At 56.7% G+C, this 20,972-nt stretch overlaps 1 protein-coding gene across 2 annotated transcripts in view; it reads right to left on the minus strand.

Moving 5' to 3' along the window:
* Positions 1-3,295: 3,295 nt before the first annotated feature.
* The window catches only part of VIPR2 (vasoactive intestinal peptide receptor 2), a 69,957-nt gene continuing 52,280 nt past the window's right edge, over positions 3,296-20,972 (minus strand). Inside the window, exons 6-13 of one of the 2 annotated variants that reach the window (XM_065939643.1) lie at positions 16,698-16,839; positions 12,951-13,101; positions 12,045-12,105; positions 11,067-11,136; positions 10,532-10,623; positions 5,305-5,434; positions 5,182-5,223; positions 3,296-4,895 (exon numbers count right to left, since the gene is read on the minus strand). In XM_065939643.1, coding sequence (XP_065795715.1) covers positions 4,422-4,895; positions 5,182-5,223; positions 5,305-5,434; positions 10,532-10,623; positions 11,067-11,136; positions 12,045-12,105; positions 12,951-13,101; positions 16,698-16,839 — 1,162 coding nt within the window. In that variant the 3' untranslated portion in view covers positions 3,296-4,421. The remainder of the gene's footprint in view (positions 4,896-5,181; positions 5,224-5,304; positions 5,435-10,531; positions 10,624-11,066; positions 11,137-12,044; positions 12,106-12,950; positions 13,102-16,697; positions 16,840-20,972) is intronic. The other variant, XM_065939644.1, reaches the window with a different exon arrangement.

A 20,972-nucleotide genomic window follows, 5' to 3' on the forward strand; every position in this document is an offset into this window, starting at 1 on the left:
GCAAGACGCCTCAGTCCCGGGGGGCAGAGGCGACCAAGACACTCTTTGTCCCAGGAGACTTAGAGTCCAGGTGAGAAGCGGGACGAGAGTGTTCACAGTGAGGCTGGTGCCAAGGGAAGGCGGTGGCTCAGACCCCTGGGGGAGTCCTCACCTCAGCTACAGACGGCCGCCTGCCACCCACCTCGGTGAGGGCTGAACCAGGCGCCACTGCAGCCGCCGACCCTCAACACCCCCTGAAAGGTGTTGAGCCCAGGGTGGAGACAGGAACGAGGCACTCTGTGCTCCAGGAAAAAGTGGCAGAACAGGTCGTCAGGTAGGTATTTTAGGAGCTGATTTTATGAGCCCAGTTCTTCTATCTCCTCATATCTAGAACACTAAAATCCTTCATGGTGCTGACCCCTCTTGACTAGCAGAAACCTTCTGCAAAAACTCTGTGCCTGATTGTATGTACGCCCCCTTCACTGAAATCGTATGTATACTGACCTTCCCTCCTGCTTCTTACGAGCACTTTCTCAGAACTATTGGAAATGCTGTCTCTGGGCTATAGTCCTCATTTTGCCCCCAGTAAAACTTAACCCGCAACTGTGCATTTTTGATTAGCCCAGCCTGCCGGCAGGGAGTGTGACCGTTTTGTGAGGTTGGCTGAGAACCTGGGGTCACGGTAGTGAGGGTCCCCCAGAGCAGTGTGACCCGAAGGGCACATCAGGGAGGCCGTCCTGTGGATGATTTGGGGAGAACTTGGGGGAGCAGCAGCACAAGAGCCCAGCTAAGAAGCTGTTGGTTGATTGACACCCACAAAACGAGGTCACAGAGCAGGGCTGGGGGCGGCCCCTGCCTTCCTCCGGCTCCTCCAGCACAAAGCCCTCAGCCTGTCTGATGAGGAGCGACCCTCCTCAGAGGGACGGGAGAGGAAGATGCTTAGCCAAGGCCCCGGGGGGTGCGGCTGGGGGTGCCTGCCGGGAAATACCCCCGGTCCGGCATTCAGAACTGTGTTTTGGGCACACACACACACACACACACACAGAACCTGGAACTGTGCTTCCAGAGATGTGCTTTCTACAGGGCCAAGAACAGAGTACGGGGTTTCAGAGCGGGCTGACAGTTTTGGGAAAATGCACCGACCCGAGCACGGGGAAGTCTGCAGGGTGACGAGTCACCTTATCACGAGGTCTCGGTATATTGTGCGATTTAAACCTGAAAGGGTTGCGATCGTATGAAGGTCAGAAAATCACAAATTTTGCATATTCTGGGGGCATGATTGTGACGATTAAAGCCACGGGCTTGTATCCTTCAGGTGTCGTGAATTTACCACTGCTTCTCATACTTTGTCACCTATAGCATCCAGCACACAAGGATTTGTAAAACCCTAAATCTCCAAAGGAGAGATTGGAGCTACTCGGCCTCATTTTTTCTGATTGTATTCCAATAGTTTGCGTCCCCTGAGGTGCAGTGTCAGTGGGTGAATACAAGCAGCTTTAACATCGGTCCCAGCGACAGCTTTGGGTCAGTGTTGGCGCTGAGGCCTGCTCCCGCCAGGATGCCCTGGGAGGTGGGACCGTTGTCAGGAACAAGGGGACCTCCCGCCACCTCTGCCCACTCCCCTGTCCTCAGTAAAGCTTTAGAGAGGAGAAGAAGTGATAAGCTCTTTTCCTTCCATCTACCAAAGAGCACACTTCTGTATAAAAGATGCCCTAAATCCTTTGTGAGGTCCACAAGCCGAGTGCGCCTCTCCGAGAGCTCGAAGGCCGGTGATGCAAACAGGCGACGGAGACGCACACTGTCCTTGGCCTCTGCTGAGTCTCCCCCCCCCGTTTCCGAGAATAAACGCGTTAATCTGTAAACTTTCAGCAGGGCCTGTGTCAGGTAGGAAGGCCGCCTGGAGCGGCGGCCGCCTCCCTGATGCCTGTGTCAGTGGGTCGGGCTGAGGCTCAGGACCAAAGGAAAAGCTTTCCATAAAGAGGAGACGCTCACCGTCCTCCAGACTGAAGACAGGCAGATTGGGGTCAAGAGAGAAGGGAGCCCCAGCGATGTGTCAACCGCAGCTCGGCCAGAGGGGCACTGGCTGCCTCTTTCTGGGCCAGGCCTGCTCAGAGCCCAGCGCGCACGCCCAGGGCCCCCACTTCAGGGCCGGGTCTGCGGGACTGCTTGCGCAGACACAGAAGCGCTCAGACGCTCATCAGCGAATGGGGGTGGTGGAATAAACCCAGCACGTGTGCCACGGAGAATCGCGCAGCTGTTAGGGGTAAACCACGTCTGTGTGCAGACAGGCCAGACCCACATACGTCTATCCCAATGGAAAGGCCAGTTGCAGAAATGTCTGTACAATATGACCTACTCTCCACGAAGGCAGACTGGGAGAGGAGAGAAGCTTGCAGGGACCCAGTAGAAAATGTTGGGGAAATACCACGCACTTATGATAGTAATATTGACTTCCTGAGAGGTGAGAGGCAGGTGGCGGATGGAATGCAGAGCTTTTTCACTTTTTAGCTAATATCTGCCTCTAATGTTTGAGCTTTGGTAACTCCTCTGAATAGTTTCTCTAGCCTGAAAATGGCACCACTGGAAAAAACTGTCGTTCTTGATAAGAAAGGAAGGGTATGGCTATTTCCGTCTGTAGAGGTGGCGTCTTCTGCAAAGCAGCCCCTGGGCACACACCCATCACCACGTCGTGTGTTCACGTCTCTTCCCCAAGTCTGGAACAGACCTGATCCAAGTCCCCACGAAGCTCTTTCCACCAGCAGACAGCTGACAGTGTCCTGTCTCCCGGAGCCTGGGGCTCTTGGAAACCACCAGAGGCTGGTCTCCACTCTTTTCTAAGTCATCCATAGCTCAGCCTCTGGAGAAGGCACGGTGCCATGCCTTGGCAGTGTGCGATATGCCCCTTGGAATGAGGCAGTCTGACTGAGCATGGGGTTCACCAGAGATAGGTTTTATCTGTCGGTGGCACAAATGCCACGGTTCGGAGTTCGCCCCCAGAAGGCATGCACACACACACACACACGAGAGCCCGTGTGTGCTTAGCCCGGCCCTGGTGAGCAGGTTCCCAGCTTCCGTGGAGCGGGCTGTGTGTTGGGACCTCCAGAAGTGCTGGGAGCCCCGCCTGGACCCCCCACTGACCAGGCCTCTAAGGAGCAGTCCCGACCGGTGCCAGTGCCGGGGAGGCGACGGCGTCCAGAGGCCCCGAGCTGCCGCCCGCCTGCCCCCAATGGCCCACCCTCTGCCCGAGTTCCTCTTCACAGGCGGGAGGCTTCCTGCGAACGTCCTCAGGACACTGATGCTGTCAGAGTCAGCCAGCAAACAGACACAAAATGGGTTTTATTCAAGTGGTCTCGCGCGGCGGCTGGGGCACATTCCACGCGCACACATTTACAGCACTTTGCAGTGACACGTCGGGCGCTTCGGTCACCTCTGTCCTGCTATCGGGGAGTGACAGGCAGTCTCCCCTCTGCTCCCGTCGGGCCGGACCACCAGGCGCCGGCGGCTGACAGACCCCCAGTGCGCAGCCAGCACCCGCGCCAGACGGCGGCCCGAGACACTGGGCCGGCTCTCTGGGCGCGCCGGGCGTGCGCTCGCTCGCTGAGCTGGGGCTCCGCTGCCGGGCCCCTGGTGGCTGTCCCATGCTCTTGGGCCAGGCTCCCCTCACCGGGGGCCGGGCACACCCCCCAGAGGGACCATGCCGGGTGACAAGTCTCCCAGTCGTGCCCCGGCCGTCCGGCCCACTCCTCAGCCCAGCCCTGCCCCCTGGCCCCGCTGCCCAGCGCCGGCCGTCCTGACGACAGGCACCCACGCTCAGCTCCATGATGCCCCGAGACGAAGGCTCCATGGCCTTGTTGGTAAGGGGGGGCCGGTGTCACGGAGCAGCCAGAGAACTAAGTGCAGCGGCAGAGGCTAGAGTCCGGATGCGGTGTGAGCAGGCGGGGCCCTGGGTGCCCGGGGGGTGCGGAGGCGAGGGGCCCTGCTGCGCGTGTGGGAGGCCCCGTGGAGGCCCTCGGGAAGGTCCATGTGTCCTGCTCACAGTGGGCTGGACGGCCCATGACTGGCGGTGGGAAGGCAGTGGTGCAGGTCACTCAGAAGCGGTGACCACGTCCCCGAGGACCAGCGCCCCAGCCCAGGCCTGCGCCCCCTGAGAACTGGCGCTGAGATCAGAAAACCCCGTGTTTCTTCCACAGTCGCTGACACCAAGTCCTGGGTTCTGCCACCTCGGTCTTTCCTAGTCTTTTAGAAAATGGGTCTGTCTGCATGGCCAAACAATATGAACAGCAAAGCGCCTGACTTCTGGACTTTGACAACCATGAGCTTTAAGCCCCAGGCGGTTTCGAGGTCACCCAGTCCCCCAGAGGATCAGCCAGGCCCGGCTCTGGGTGGCCAGCGCCGAGTCCGCTTGTGCCCCCCTCGCGGGGGCCAGGGCCACACTGGGGCCCCTAGATGACCGAGGTCTCTGTCTGCAGGAGGGACGGGGCGCGGGAGCCGCGGGGGCCCTGCAGGGCGCCGTCCGAGCCGGTCCTGGAGATGGACAGGCTGTGCAGCCGGCGGTCCCGGGCGGAGGGCCGGCTGGGCCACAGGCCACGCCACGTGCGTCTCAGCTCGCTCTGCACCTGGAGCGGGGCACGGCTGCACAGGCTCAGCGGGCGGGAGCTGGGGGGCCCCCGGCCCCGGAGCAAATCTCCCCCCGTGGCCCCCTTCTGGGTGTGGAAGCTGTGATATCCGTGGACGGGGTCAGGCAGGCTTGGGAACCAGGAGAGGACGGGGACATGGGAGGCGCCAAGAGAAGAGGGCTCCGCCCAGTAGCCAGGAGGCGGCTGAGACGCACAGGAGGGCTGAGTTGAGAGTTGTGGGAGCTGGCAGCGGCGGTGACCCCGGCTGAGTGATCCCCAGAAGGTAGACCTGCTCCAGATCTTTTGAAGTGAAGTTGCTCAGCTGTGTCCAACTCTTTTGTGACCCCATGGACTGTAGCCCACCAGGCTCCTCCGTCCATGGATTTCCCAGGCAAGAATACTGGAGTGGGTTGCCATGGCCTTCTCCAGGGGATCTTCCTAACCCAAGGATCGAACCCAGGTCTCCCACATTGCAGGTGGGCTCTTTACTGTCTGAGCCCCCAGGGAAGCAGGTCATTTAGGGGTGTTTTAAGGAAGCCCCCACGAGCCGGGAGCCTGCGCTCCCCCGGGAGGCCAGAGGACTCACCTCGCTGTTCAGGAAGCAGTAGAGAACCGCCACCACCAGGCCCTGAAAGGGAGAAGATGCTGGTCAGAGGCCCCCTGCGCCCCGGCCCCCCACGCCCGGGACGCGCAGCCCGGCCCGCCGCACCTGAAAGGATCCGAGGCACAACTCGAACAGAATCTGGTATTTGGAGGAGATGCCGATGGGAAACACTGCGAACACCACGTAGTGGACGCCAAACAGAGGGATGAGTAGCAGGGTGGACTTGGCCAGTCTCCTGCAGTGGAGAGAGGGGTCACGCTCTGGCCAGCCAAGGGCCTCCCTACGCAGCCACACCTCTGCCCGTCCCGGGAGAGCGTGCAAACGCAGGGGCGAGCCCCACTCTGCCCTGCAGAGCAGCAAAGCCCGCACGGGAATCATGGCCGGTCGGAAAGAGTGGCACTGGTTTGAGCAGGTCAGACAGCCCTGTGCGTCCCTGGTTTTATCAGCGGAGACCATCCCCAGCATCCAGAGGATGGGGCGAGTTTTAGTTTCAGATCCAAAGAGCAGGTGCTGCAGGGCTGCTCCTGGGCAAAAGCGAGATGGTGTTCCCCTGACGGCCGTGGACAGGTCCTGCAGGCGACCCTGCTGTGGGGCTCAGAAGTCTCAGGAATGGGAGAGCCTGCACCGGATCTCATTTCCCTGCCGGGGAGCTCTTACCCTCCTAACCAAAGAGCAGACTTTCTTCTCACTGCAGTGGTGTTGAAAGCAAGACAGCTGAACTCAGTCCTACCTGCCCCAAGCCCGTCCCACGCCCCAACCAGGTACCCGTCATCTCCGCCAGGTCAGCGCTCCCCAGGCGCCAGCACCAGCCCTGGCACCACCCAAGGCCACGCTGAAGCAGGCCACCTGTGACTCAGCATCAGCCTCAGCCCGAGAAGCTGCTTCAGATGCAGAGAGGCCTGCAGCTGCTGAGCGAAACCCCCTTGGAGAACCTGCGATGAGCTAGGGCCTCTCACAGCTGCACACGAGAGTCATCAGGGGGCTTTTCAGACCTGGAATCCAAGCTGCACCCCCCCGCCCAGATACATAAGGTCTGCGGGTGGACTGGCCTCTTCTCGGGGGAGTCCCTGTGGCTGTATCTGATGCAGTGATCCCACCATGTCTGATGGTCAGGAGCCCTGGGGTCACCTGGGGGCCAGGCAGGCAGGCAGGGGCTGGGCCCCCTGCAACCCCAGCTACCAGCCACCGCCCCGATGACCAGCCTCATCCTGGCCACGTGGAGGGAACCGAGGGAGGGGTGCCTCCGGATCCTCCCCACCTGCTCTGCTAGGTTGGTGCCACCCAGCACTTGGGAAAGACCCTGATGCTGGGAGAGACTGAAGGCAGGAGGAGAAGGGGAGGATGGAGGATGAGATGGTTGGATGGCATCCCCGACTCAATGGACATGAGTTTGAGCAAGCTCCGGGAGTTGGTGATGGACAGGGAGGCCTGGCGTGCCGCAGTCCATGGGGTCGCAAAGAATTGGACATGACTGAGCGACTGAACTGAACTGAACTGAACACTTAGAAGTCACCACTTTGTCTACATATTTTGAGACACCCGCAGAGTTCACAAGAAGGGGCTTCCTCTTATTGGGTGATCTGCACAAACTCTGCCCCACCTGTGTGCGTGACCGGGGCGTCGCTGGGCAGGGGAGGCCTCAGGACCCCTCGCCGTCACGTGCAGACCTGACCGTCTGACTGCAGCGCACAGCGGTCTCGCGGCCTTCAGCACTGTGGCCGGTGTCTGCCCAGTAGTGAGGCTGGAGTTCTGCAGGGAGGGGCCCGTTAGGCAGACGTCAGAGAGACCTGCCTGGAGTCCTGTGGTTGAGACTGGTCTCTAGAAAGGGGGCTTAGAGGCGGGACCCCGGGGCCCTGTGCCTGGGGATCTGTCACTTCTGTTATGAGATGGAGACAGAAAACATGCCAAATACAGGAAGGCGAGCATCACAGATGTGCTCTGCCTGTGTTACTCGGGAAAAAGAGTAGATTCTATTATCCCCACTTAATTTTGTTTCCAAAACAAAAGCATCCCTCTCTATAATCCACTTACGATCGCACCCCAGAGTCCAAAGGAAAGGTCAAGGTGGCAGCGAGCGAGATCTGCAGAACGGGGGAGTGCCGGTGAGGGCTGGCTGGAGCTGTAGCTGCAGCTCGGGTGGGTCCAGGGGCAGCCAGGCAGGGACAGCGCGGGTGGATGCCTGCGATCTGTGGCCTGACCCCCACCGAGGGCCAAGCAGAGCCTGCCGAAGCCTGGGGTCCGGTCACGTGTGTGCTCACACACCCATCACGGCACTTACTGAGGCCAGGCTGGTCACGTGTGTGCTTACACACCCAATCACGGCACTCACTGGGGCCAGGCCTGGTCACGTGTGTGCTTACACACCCAATCACGGCACTTACTGGGGCGAGGCTGGTCACGTGTGTGCTCTCACACCCCATCACGGCACTTACTGAGGCCAGGCTGGTCACGTGTGTGGTCACACACACCATCACGGCACTTACTGGGGCCAGGCTGGTCACGTTTGTACTTACACACCCCATCACGGCACTTACTGGGGCGAGGCTGGTCACGTGTGTGCTCTCACACCCCATCACGGCACTTACTGGGGCCAGGCTGGTCACGTGTGTGGTCACACACACCATCACGGCACTTACTGGGGCCAGGCTGGTCACATGTGAGCTCACACACCCAATCACGGAACTTACTGGGGCCAGGCCTGTCACGTGTGTGCTCTCACACCCCATCACGGCACTTACTGGGCCAGGCCTGTCACGTGTGTGCTCACACACCCCATCACGGCACTTACTGGGCCAGGCCTGTCAGGTGTGTGCTCTCACACCCCATCACGGCACTTACTGGGGCCAGGCCGGTCACGTGTGTGCTCACACCCCATCACGGCACTTACTGGGGCCAGGCCGGTCACGTGTGTGCTCACACCCCATCACGGCACTTACTGGGGCCATGCTGGTCACGTGTGTTCTCATACACCCCATCACGGCACTTACTGGGGCCAGGCCGGTCACGTGTGTGCTCACACACCCCATCACGGCACTTACTGGGGCCAGGCCGACACGTGTGTGCTCACACCCCATCACGGCACTTACTGGGGCCAGGCGGGTCACATGTGAGCTCACACACCCAATCACGGCACTTACTGGGGCCAGGCCAGTCACGTGTGTGCTCACACCCCTTCACGGCACTTACTGGGGCCAGGCCTGTCACGTGTGTGCTCTCACACCCCATCACGGCACTTACTGGGGCCAGGCGGGTCATGTGTGTGCTCACACACCCAATCACGGCACTTACTGGGGCCAGGCCGACACGTGTGTGCTTACACACCCCATCACGGCACTTACTGGGGCCAGGCGGGTCACGTGTGTGCTCACACACCCCATCACGGCATTTACTGGGCCAGGCCGGTCACGTGTGTGCTCACACACCCCATCACGGCACTTACTGGGCCAGGCGGGTCATGTGTGTGCTCACACACCCAATCACGGCACTTACTGGGGCCAGGCCGACACGTGTGTGCTTACACACCCCATCACGGCACTTACTGGGGCCAGGCGGGTCACGTGTGTGCTTTCACACCCCATCACGGCACTTACTGGGGCCAGGCGGGTCACGTGTGTGCTCACACACCCCATCACGGCACTTACTGGGCCAGGCCGGTCACGTGTGTGCTTACACACCCCATCACGGCACTTACTGGGGCCAGGCGGGTCACGTGTGTGCTTTCACACCCCATCACGGCACTTACTGGGGCCAGGCGGGTCACGTGTGTGCTCACACACCCCATCACGGCACTTACTGGGCCAGGCCGGTCACGTGTGTGCTTACACACCCCATCACGGCACTTACTGGGGCCAGGCGGGTCACGTGTGTGCTCACACACCCCATCACGGCACTTACTGGGGCCCGGTCACGTGTGTGCTTACACACACACCCCATCACGGCACTTACTGGGGCCAAGCTGGTCACGTGTGTGCTCACACACGCCATCACGGCACTTAATGGGGCCATGCTGGTCACGTGTGTGCTCACATACTCATCACGGCACTTACTGGGGCCAGGCGGGTCATGTGTGTGCTCACACACCCAATCACGGCACTTACTGGGGCCAGGCCGACACGTGTGTGCTTACACACCCCATCACGGCACTTACTGGGCCAGGCCTGGTCACGTGTGTGCTCACACCCCATCACGGCACTTACTGGGGCCAGGGCGGTCACGTGTGTGCTCTCACACCCCATGACGGCACTTACTGGGGCCAGGCCGACACGTGTGTGCTTACACACCCCATCACGGCACTTACTGGGGCCAGGCCCGTCACGTGTGTGCTTACACACCCCATCACGGCACTTACTGGAGCCGGGCACTAAGAATGAAGACCCCCTCTATCAGCGCTCACAGCCTCAGTGGCTGTTCTTACTACCAGCATCTCCACAGGAGAGGAAGCAGGCGGGCTGCAGAGCAGGAACCCCCTCGGGCCTCCAACTGGTGCAGAATATGCACTGGGCTGCCCACCTTGGGGGAGGCCACGTGAATGTCCCCCCAGGTCACCCTGCATCTCAAGGAGGGACGGGACGGACGCAGTGAAGGGCCCATTGTCCTGGGCTGGGCGGGTAGCCTCCTGGGGCCACACAGCTTCGGGGGCTGCAATTCCAGTCCCCGTTTGCCTGAACCCAAGACTGGACCAGCTGGACCAGCGCCTCCACACTGGGCTAGTTTTAGTTTACGCCCGAGTCGCAGGCTCTATTTGTTCTTTATGAATTCTTGATAGAGATTTACAGAATCTTCCAGTTCCTTTACAGAGTTCTCAGTCCTTGTTAATTAGCTGGATGACGGTGGGTGATTACTTAAACCCTACTCTCTTTCCCATGAGGGAGACTATGATAACCATCTTCTTGTTATTATTCAGGCAACAAACATCAACTGAGTCATTATTAAGTACAAGGCCCACAAGAGGTGTTACCTGGACCATGTCATCCGATAGGGAAGACAGAATCAAATATAAATGTGGCCACGGAGAAAAGGTCAGGATACAAAACAGGAGAGTGAATAGAACACTTCAATTCCCAGCTCTCTAGAGGAGGTCCACACTGGAGGGAAGGGAAGGACTCAGCCTGAATAATTGCCATGGTGATGCTAGCCCTTGGACAGTCACTCCATGTCCAGGGATCCCCCTAAATTGGCCAAAGGCACGCTCCTGTGACTAAAGGAGAAGATGTGGGGTCATGTGTGGGTCCCTGAGCCCCAGTTTCTCTGCTCTCCACACAGGTCCTCCAAGTTATCAGGCTGCATGAGGCTGGGGAGGGTGATTCCGAGCTGGCTCTAAACACATACTCACTTGTACTGTGACTGGTCGTTGCTGCCGACATCTGGGGACGTCAACTTCTGCCGTAAAATTCGTATAATACTAACGAAAAACATGAAATTGACCTGCACAAAAGGAGATGACATTTCAGGGTGTGAAGTCCCCCTGCAAGGGAGGCGGCGAGGCCCAGATGTCTGCGGCTCAGCCCCACCGGCTCAGGAGCACCAGCGCCCTGCCCAGCTGGGGTCTGCTCTGTGGCGTCCCCGATGTGTTGACCCCAGGCTGCGGCAGTTAAGTTGAGAACATTCATTTTAAGGCGTGCACTCCACAGATGGAAATCCAGTTCAGATAGGAGGTTGCACACTTGGGGGAGCTGACCGTGACCCCCCGCATCTCCCTCTAGCCCTCCCCTTCCTCCTGACGGTGGCCGAGCCCCCCGTGGAAGAGCTCGGCCTGGGATTCTTGTCTCGGGAGACTGAGCAGAACAGGGCCATCTGCATTCGCCACAGGGCTCTCTGCCCAAGGGCAACCTGGTGGTAACTCAGGTTTCCACGCAGAAGTCACTTACTATAATAGAAATTAAAATCGGTGTTCGTATAACCCACCAAGGAACACTGTGGTCACTGGTATCCCAGCAACTATTGAAGAAAGAGAAGGAAAATCACATTATCACGGATTCCATCTACAAACCAAGCACAGGAGGACAGCACGCGCCTGTGGCCGCGCCCCTCACGCGGGGCTTGGCAAACAAGCCGCCCGCACCGCCCACGACGAGCCCCCGACCCACAGGTTTGTTAGGTGGTCCCTCCTGACTGCTGTGCGCTGTGTCCAGGAGGGAGCTGGGACAGCAGACTCGTACAATGCTCCCCGATTCCCTGTGACCCACACCCCTCCCAGCAGAGCAGACCCACCCTCGTCCTGGAGCCTGGCTGGTTCCGACAGGAGGGCGTGCATTCCGTGGGGCTCAGTGTGGCCCGTCTAGACCCACAGCCCCGGCCTCCCTGCAGGGAGGTACCCACGGCGAGTGAGTGAGCGAGAGTGAGTGGGAAAGCTGCCCAGAGCCCGGCACAGAGGCGCACCGGGGACTGGACCTGTGTCAGCGCCAAGCTTGGGGCGTTTGTCACTGACAGGGGACGACTTGGGGGGCGGCTGGTGGACCTGGGCCTGCACGAGGCAGAGCAGGGGCTGGGCTCCACGGTGGGAGCTGGGGCTGCCTCAGGCTGGGCGCAGCAGAAGCCTCTGGGCCTGGCCCTGCCGCAGGGCCTCAGAGGGCTGAGCCTGGATGTCCTCCCGCTGGGCTCTGGGCCGCAGCGGTCTCCCTAAGACGCGGCTCCATCTCTGCTTGGTGGACCCCAGGCCCCGCTCCGCGGCCAGACCTGGTTCAGCCCCACCTGCTCCACGGCCCCTCTCTGAGCTCCCCTGCCCTGAGTCCTCCCCCCACCCCCGAGCGTCCAGAGGCTGCCTTCTACCCAGAAACAAAGGTGCCCTCCAGCTCCCCAGGACCTCTGTCAGCGGCGCCCCCCTCAGCCACAGGCACAGCACTCACCCCGTGTCCTCCAGCAAGAGCCGGGCCGCAACCCACGCACCCGTGCTGATGGTGGGGATGCCTGCAGAGAGATGCCCGGTCACTCCAGCCCGGCACTGGCCACCTGGACCAGCCCGATGGGGAAGCACACGGGAGCCTTCGTGAGCCCCCACCAGCGGCGACAAGGGTTTTCTGATGGACAGATTAATGGGAACTCCTCATAAATACACACAGGCTTACCCTCACACCTTACTAAGCAACCAATATCATTAAATACGTGTTTGAAGGCTTCATAGGCCTGAAACGCGTGTGTTTCTGGCTGTTGGTACCAATGTGCTGGAGACGCTGTGTCCCAACTTGGCAGAGACCCGAAGGGGTGCCCCTCACTGAGAAGGTGGGGGGTCTGCAGCTTCACCCCTTTTCTGATTCCAGCTCAGGCAGAGCCCCGCTGATGAGCACGTTAGCGGGACCTCACTGGGGACGGTCTCCCTGCTCCTTCTCCCAGGCCCCTTCTTTCTGATTCTGCCCCACCACGTCCCGATTGGGGCTCACCCCAGGAACGAGAGTCACAATGGTTTTAACCAGGTTTCAGGGCTTCCCTGGTGGCTCAGCTGGTAAAGAATCTGCCCATCTGCAATGTGGGAGACCTGGGTTCAATCCCTGGGTCGGGAAGATCCCCTGGAGAAGGGAAAGGCTACCCACTTCAGTAAGAATACTTAGAATTCCAAGGACTGTGTAGTCCATGGGGCTGCAATGAGTCAGACATGACTGAACTACTTTCACTTACAATTTCTGGCTCCCAAAACATTAAGGTGTTGACTCTCTTCCTCCAAGAGCAGCCCAGTGTTTTTCTGAGCGGAGAGAGTCTCCGGGGGTAGGTCCGAGGGGCCGGGAATCAGGCACCTGGCAGGCAGGGGGAGTCCTTACCCCATCCGATCAGGAGGTAGGCCAGGAAGCGCCGGCCGGGGGCGAAGATGACCACGAGCAGGGTGTGGAGGTAAAGCCCCTCCACCAGCAGCCAGTAGAAGTTGGCCATGATGCAGTACTGGAAGAAGACCAGGCTCAGCTTGCAGGCCACCTGCATGGGAAGGGGCCGCGTGAGCGCACGCGCCGTCACAGGCCGCCGCTGGATCCCCAGGTGGCCCGTGCGCGCGAGGAGCGCGGAGGTCCCGCCCCAGACCAGGCTCAGCTTGCAGGCCACCTGCATGGGAAGGGGCCGCGTGAGCGCACGCGCCGTCACAGGCCGCCGCTCCGGATCCCCAGGTGGCCTGTGCGCGCGAGGAGCGCGGAGGTCCCGCCCCAGATCAGGCTCAGCTTGCAGCCCACCTGGACTAGGCGAGGGGCGCGCGAGCGTGCGCGGAGGGAGACCCGGGCCGAGCAGACGCACCCCACGCCCGAGGGGATGGTTGCCCTGAGTGGCCGCGTGGGGCCCGGCCCCCCTCCTCCTGCCGCCTCGTCTCCACTAACCCTCCGCTCAGTCCCACTCCGTCCTCTCTCCGTCCTCACTGTGTACTCTTAACAAGAGAGGAGAAGTAAAGGAAAAAAGAAGAGAAACCCACCAAACACATTATTTCCTCCCGCGTTCAGAAAAGGGAAATGTAGGCTTCAGATCACTAAGGTTATATAAATGCACCGTGAACAACCCCCCAGCACTTTGTTGCTATCATTCTATATCTTTACAGCCTGCTCCCCAAATGCATATTTGTGGACAGACAGGGTGAATACACTAATACTGAGTGGACAGACCCACACACGTGCACTGGTGGCCAGGCAAGAAACGCATGGCGGCCTTTCAGGCGGGCGCCGGGCTGTGGGGACCTCTGACCCCGCGGCTCCCGTTTCCTGGCACCAGGCTTCTCCTGCTGTTTCCTTCTAAGGCGGTTAAGGTTTACTGATGCCGAGTGTGGGGCGGGGTTTCCAGCATGTGGAGGACACCAGGGCTGGGTCCGGTAAGTGGAAAGAGGCGCGTAAGAGCCCAGCGGTGAGACCCTGGGGCTGGCGCCCCTTGTTGGAACAGTGACACAGGCAGGTCCGGGTGTCGGGGAGCAGGACCCCACGCCCGTGGGTGGAGGAGCCCACAGGGAGCCCTGCTGGCTGGAGCAGGAACGTCCTGCACGTGCGGCGCCCACGGCGACCAGCTCTGCCTGTTACAGCTTAAATACACGTGCCCTTCGCTGCCTCCGGACTCTCTCAAGTCTCCCCTGACCGAGTGGTGGCAGAAAACATAAACCAAGGTGTGTCTGTTACTGGCGGAACGGTCACACAGACTACATCACACCTTCCAGATTCAAAGGACTCAGAGTTTCCAAGATAAACTGTAGAAGGAGGAAAAAGCACAAAGCGTCTTTAAGATGATTCCAATTCCTTCTTCTTGGTAAAATGTTTAAAATGCCATGTCTACACTTCTTCCCCAAGGCTCATCTGCCATCAACACACTCCAAGGGCAGAGGCTCCGGGGTGAGGGGCTGTCTGCTGACCTTCAATCGTGGGAAGGCTGAGCGGCCAGCGGCCAGGACTGCATCCTGCCTGGTGCCCAGCGGGCCCTCGGCCAGTCCTGTCCCGTCTGGGAGCCTCTACCACCCACGGCAGCCGGGCGTGCAGGGCGCTGAGCCCCAGGGTCCGCAGGAGCTCCTGCTGAAGGTCAGCTTCAGGTGGCCCTTGGGTCGCTTGTTCACTGCAGCGCAGTTTCCACAGTTTAGATGAAACCCAAACCAAGAAGTGCGGAGAAGGAGGCGTCCGTGTGAGTGTGGGCTGGCCTCGGTAGGGATGGGAGCCGGGCTCTGTCTCTAGGCCCACTTTACGAGCCAATAAAGCTGGCTTCTTTGAGGCCCACCCCCTCGAAAAGGACAAGAAAACTGCACCCACGTCCACGACTGTCAAAGCCACTGTCAGGGGTCACACCTGGAAAGGCCTGCCTCTCGGGCGCTATGGGGACAGAAGGCATTTCCCTACGGTGCTGGGGAGACTCATAGCGTCCACAGGTGCTAAGAGCAAGCAAACAGGAGATCTTACTTAAACGTGTGGAAGCGATGGCTGCAGGGCTGGGGAAGGAGGCTTTGTCACCTCTATGGGCCTGGAGCCCGGAGCCCTCACTGCTTAGCGAGTGGCAGAGGTGAGGGCCGCGGCCACTTGTGTGGTTTCCGGTGTCCTGTGTGCCAGCTGCTCCACACTCGCGGATGTGGGCTCCCCCAGTGCCACTCAAAGCCCCTGTCTTCAGAGCTGTCCTTCCAGGGTTGGAGCCAAACTTCCTCGATGGGACAGACTGTGAAGAGTGTGTGTGCCAGGGTGTGTTTCTGCCTACACATGGACACGTGTTTGTGTTGACGGGCTCTGCTAACTTCCCGTCCTCCTGCTCCCTCTCCCTGCTTCGCCTCCCCCATACTAACCTGGACTGTGGAGCCCAGGACCCTCAGCAAGGTCAGGCCCCCAGCCCAGCCTCCTGCCTGGGAGTACCTCCTCTCTGGGAGTACCCCTCTTCAGATGTTTCAGACCTCTGAGTTTGCCCCCAATGCCCCAGGCTGGTGGGACTCGGGGCAGGGACATCCAAGTTCCTGGCATCCCCCACCCCATCCCGCCCCCCACCTCCCTCAGCCGGGAGCCAGCCAGGTCCTCTGTCTACACAGCATGAGAGCATTCTGCTTGGGTCAAGGGCCTGCTGTCTGTGGGTCCGTCAGGTTCACTACGGCCTTTAATGAAGGAGGAGCTCAGTAAGGAGGGCTCCTTGGAGCAGAGCTCTGAGTAAGGCGGGAAAGTCACCCAAGGTTTCTCAGTGGGAGGAGAACCGGGTTTCCCCATTCCTGGCCTCTGGGGGACCCCTATCTGTGCAGAGGAGATTCCATCCCGGGACAAAAGCCCAGGGCTCCCCTTCCACCTGGGTGGGACGTCCGGGTGCAGGGCCATGCTGCTGATTTTACTGTTGCATTCAGTCCCCACGCCTCACAGCGGGACTGTCCCCAGGGGTATATTAACCTGTGGCTGGGAAGCGGCTGAAGCTAGGGTGCGAAAGGCTTTATGGTCTTAGAAAGACCCTGACTCAGACCTCTTCAGTCCAGAGGAGCAGAGTCAGCAGATGGGTCCATCCATGTGGGGTGTGGGCGGAGAGCCAGGTCTGGCTCCGCGTGGAAGAGCTGATATCCGATCTGACCGGGCGCCGTGAGCAACCCGGGAGGAGAGGCGCACTGGCCCGAGGCGCGCTCAATGAACGTGCCAAACTGAGCTTCGTCCTAAAGGCCCGCTAGGTCCACCGCAGAAACCACCGCGCGACCCCCTCGCGCCCGGGTCACCGCACTGCGCCCGGCAGGGGCCGGGCCGCGCTCCCCCGGGTGGTACCCGCCCGGCCAGCTGGAAGCAGCCACCGCTCAGAAGCCTGGACACGGCATCGCGCGTGCCCACCTGTGTCCCCTTCTCCCAGCCCGCAGCTGCTGCTGCTCCCCAGCAGCGAGTCCGGCTCTGCGCCGCTCAGCGCTCGGCCGTGAGCTGCCAGAGGGCAGCGCCTGTGCCCCCACTCGCGGCGCCCGCCGCCCCGAGATGCTCTGAGCGCCGGCCGGACACCCCCGCCCGCCACCCCAACCGCGGCCACAGTGAAGCCGGCTCTGAACCTCATCCCAGACGGAGGCTGGTGGCGGGGCGGGCGCTCACAACGCCGCCTGGAGGCCCCGGCCCCGTAAGCCTTACCCAGGAGAACGGCAGGCCCGGGCAGTGCAGCCTCCCGGAGCTGGAGTACAGCACGTCGTCCTTGACCAGCACCGAGACGGCCCGCAGGATGAAGGACAGGAACAGGTTCAGGTGGATGTAGTTCCGGGTGCAGTGCAGCTTCCTGCCCAGGTGGGGGCGGGGAATGGGGGTCATGGAAGAGGGACGAGGCGGAGAGTTAAACACTGCGGCAGACGCCCGTGTGGCTTTAACCTTAAACCTTCTTTTTAACGGAAGTGAACAATGTTGGAGAAGACTCTTGAGAGCCCCTTGGACTGCAAGGAGATCCCACCAGTCCATCCTAAACGAAATCAGTCCTGGGTGTTCACTGGAAGGACTGATGCTGAAGCTGAAGCTCCAATACTTTGGCCACCTCATGTGAAGAGCTGACTCATTAGAAAAGACCCTGATGCTGGGAAAGATTGAGGGCAGGAGGAGAAGGGGACGACAGAGGATGGGATGGTTGGATGGCATCACCCACTCAATAGACATGAGCTTGGGTGGACTCCGGGAGTTGGTGATGGGCAAGGAGGCCTGGCGTGCTTCAGTTCATGGGGTTGCAAAGAATCAGACACAATTGAGCGACTGAACTGAACAATTAAGTATTCCTTGCATATTTAAGATGTTTTCAGCTTTGCGTTATGGTACACATTTTTGTGTATCAATATTGCCCTTTATTTCTGACTTTGTGCCTTAGAGTAAAGTCCTAGAAACAGGATTTTGGGATAAATGTATACAGCACAGCCACGGTGCGTCTGAGCCTGCAGAAGGACGCCTCACTTCACAGATGTGAACACCATGCGTCTCTGCAGCAAACTTCCTGCAAGACCCACCTCAAACAACCTGTCTTTGAACTTAACTTTATGTGATATTTACTTCTCTAAAACATGTTAAGAACGTTTTGTTTATAATCATTTTACAACACTTAAATTCTGCTTTGGAGAAGACTTAATTAGATATTTGATTTAACTCTGACTTTTAATTGTTTGGAGACAAGCTGTTCCTCACAAATGTACTTCCAAGATCATTAAACCATTAACTCCTTAAGTTAAAGTAGAGTTTACAAATTTCAAGGGTATTAACAAATATATTCTAAGCAGCCTTCCACCTGTGGCTCCAAAGAGAAACTTACCTGACCTCCCTCGCATGTCAACTGTGATTTAAAAAGTTGTCTATGGAGCTCTGGAGGACAGCTGCGGCGGCTGGGACCTAAAGGACTGGGGCCCTGGTGAGGAGGGAGCATGGGCACTGCAGCCTCCTCTCACCTCCTGGCTGAGGGTTAATCCAGGTTTCAGGGCACAGCGCTGATTAGAGAGCAGAGGCCCAGAGCTTGTGACAGTGTCACTGGACGGAACGGACAGCAAAAGACGTTAAGGGCTTTCAAGGCAACAGAGTGGAGAGAAGGAAGCCACAGGGAGCCTCAGGCAGTATGAGGTTTCCTTCTCTTTCTTCCATTTCCCAAGGTGTTCATGTGTTGGGCGGGTAGAAGGATTCCTAGGTTTTCATCTTAAACCCCTAAAGGGCTGTGACTTAGGAATCATGACAAACCAGCCTTCAGAGAGCCTGAAATGTGGCCTTAGATTGACTCAATCCCTGCCCGGCTCAGGCTTGTCTGCCCATCTTGCTAGAAAGAGTAAATCCTCTCTATGGTAAGATATCATCTAAAGCCTCTATGATTTAATTATATGTAACTTCAATAATCAATTAATAAATATGCCAGAAATAGTACCAAATGATCAAATGCAGTTAAAAACGGAAAAACAAAAATAAACCAGAGACTAGAAAGAGACCCAGATATTGGCATTTTAAGACATGACTATAAAATGGCTCTGATAAATATATCCAAGAAAATTAGAGGATGGTGACCTAATAAATATTTCCCTTTACTTCTGACTTAGTGCCGAAGAACTGATGCTTTTGAACTGTGGTGTTGGAGAAGACTCTTGACAGTCCCTTGCACTGCAAGATCAAACCAATCAATCCTAAAGAAAATCAGTCCTGAATATTCATTGGAAGGACTGATGCTGGACCTGAAACTCCAATACACTGGCCACCTGATGTGAAGAACTGACTCACTGGAAAAGACCCTGATGCTGGGAAAGACTGAAGTCAGGAGAAGGGAAAGACAGAGGATGAGATGGTTGGACAGCATCACCAACTTGATGGACATGAGTTTGAGCAAGCTCCGGAAGTTGGTGATGGACAGGGAAGCCTCGTGTGCTGCAAAGAGTCAGACACAACTAAGTGACTGAAATGATACTGATTAGAGGATGGAATTAATTGTAAAAATCAAATGGAAAATTCAAAATTTAAAAAAACCCATGAAATTAAGAATTAAATAGCTGGGTTTAAATATTATATAAGACACAGCAAAATAATAGAGGATTATTATAAGTTGGAAAACAGATTGGTAGACTATGTCTCAAGTCCTGCATGCATGTGTACTCAATCGTGTCTGACTTGCAACCCTATGGACTGCAGCCTGCCACGCTCGTCTGTCGATGGGATTTTCCAGGCAGGAATACTGAGCAGTTGCCATTTCCTCCACCAACAGATCTTTCCAACCCAGGGATCAAACCTGTGCTTCTTGTGTCTCCTGCTCTTTACCACTGAGCCACCTAGGAAACCCATGTCTAAAGTAGAGAGAAACAAATTAATGGAAAATATAAAGAAACAAGAGGAAATGTACAGGAAATGTTGAAAATATTTATCATGTGAAAATGGTGTTTCAGAAGGAAAAGAGAGGCAGAACAAGGTAGAAGAAATATTTGAAGAGCTGCTGGCCAAGAATTTTTGAAACTGATAAAGTATAATAACAGATTAAAGGAATTCCACTAACCCCAAGAAGGAGGATTACAAAGAAAACCACACTAAAGCCCATGACAGCAAAACTGCTAAAAACCAAAGACAAAGAAAAAAATCTTCGAAGGACCCAGAGAAAAAGACTCATCCTTCAGCAGCATTATGGTGAGACTGGCAGCTGACTTTTTCAAAAGAAATAATGATGTACATCTTTAATGTGATGAAAGAAAGTAACTGCCAACAAAGAATTCAGTACTCTCAAAAATATTCTCAAAAGTGAAGGCAAAATTAAGATGATCTCAGGCAATCAACAACCATGAGAATTCATTGCTGGGAGGCCTGGTCTCCTAAAAGGAGATCTTCAGGGAGGAGGAAGATGACCTAGATGGAAACATGAAGATGCAGGAAGGAAAGACAGACAGATGGGCAATTCTAAACAAACTCTGCCTTTGAAAATAACAAAAATAGTGATCATGCGTGTGGCATTTAAAATATGTGCCCAATTAGAATACATAACAATGGCACAGAAGTCATAAGGGCAAAGGGAAGGCTTGAGCTGCTGGGAAGAGATGGAAATAGTAACTGGAGGCTAGTGCCCATGAGACACGGATGCACTTTGTTAACATGAGGTGAAAACCAGAGGAAGAATCACTGAATATACGACCAACAATCCCAAAGGGAAACACTGGAATAATAAAAATACCTGACAACTTAAAAACAAACACGAACAGAGTGCAGGGGCCACGAAACAGCCGAGACAACAGCGAAGAGATGGAAGCAGAGTGAAACTCCAGCTTGTCGGCAAGTGGTTGGGATGTGAGTGTAAGATGCTGTGTGTGCAATTAAAAACAGACGGAAGTAAACAGCAAGTCTCAGTTACATGGAGCTTATAGAACACTCAAATGTAAAACAGGGATATATCTTGCAGATATCAAATAGAAGAAAGCGGACATAACTACACTAATATAAAAGTAGATTTATTTTTAAGGCAAGGCACATTACTAAACACGGACAGCTTATAGGAAGATAAAACATGAAATGGGTGTGCCCCTAATAACATAACCTTGAAATATATAAAGCAAATAGTGAAATAAATAGATGGAGATATAGTTAAGTCCACAATTATAGTTGAAGATTTTAATACACGTCTCTCAGTAACTGGCAGAACAAGTGAAAGTGAGTTGTTCAGTTGTGTCAGACACTTTGTGACTCCATGGGCCATAGCCACAGGGGAAGTAGTTATGCAAAATAGTAAAATTTAGAATATTTAAATAACATGATTGATAAATGATGTAAATGATACATGTAGCACACAAACCAATAACTGTAGAATTTGCATTGTCTTAAAATGAAAATGAAACTTTGACTAATTTCAGAGGATTTAATTCATGTGGTACGCTCTCTGATTATGAGTTAAGCCAAAAATCATTAGCAAGCTGAATAGAAAACTAATAA

Source organism: Muntiacus reevesi, chromosome 6 (genome assembly GCF_963930625.1).
Source record: "Muntiacus reevesi chromosome 6, mMunRee1.1, whole genome shotgun sequence".
In the NCBI taxonomy this organism is placed as follows: Eukaryota; Metazoa; Chordata; class Mammalia; order Artiodactyla; family Cervidae; genus Muntiacus; species Muntiacus reevesi.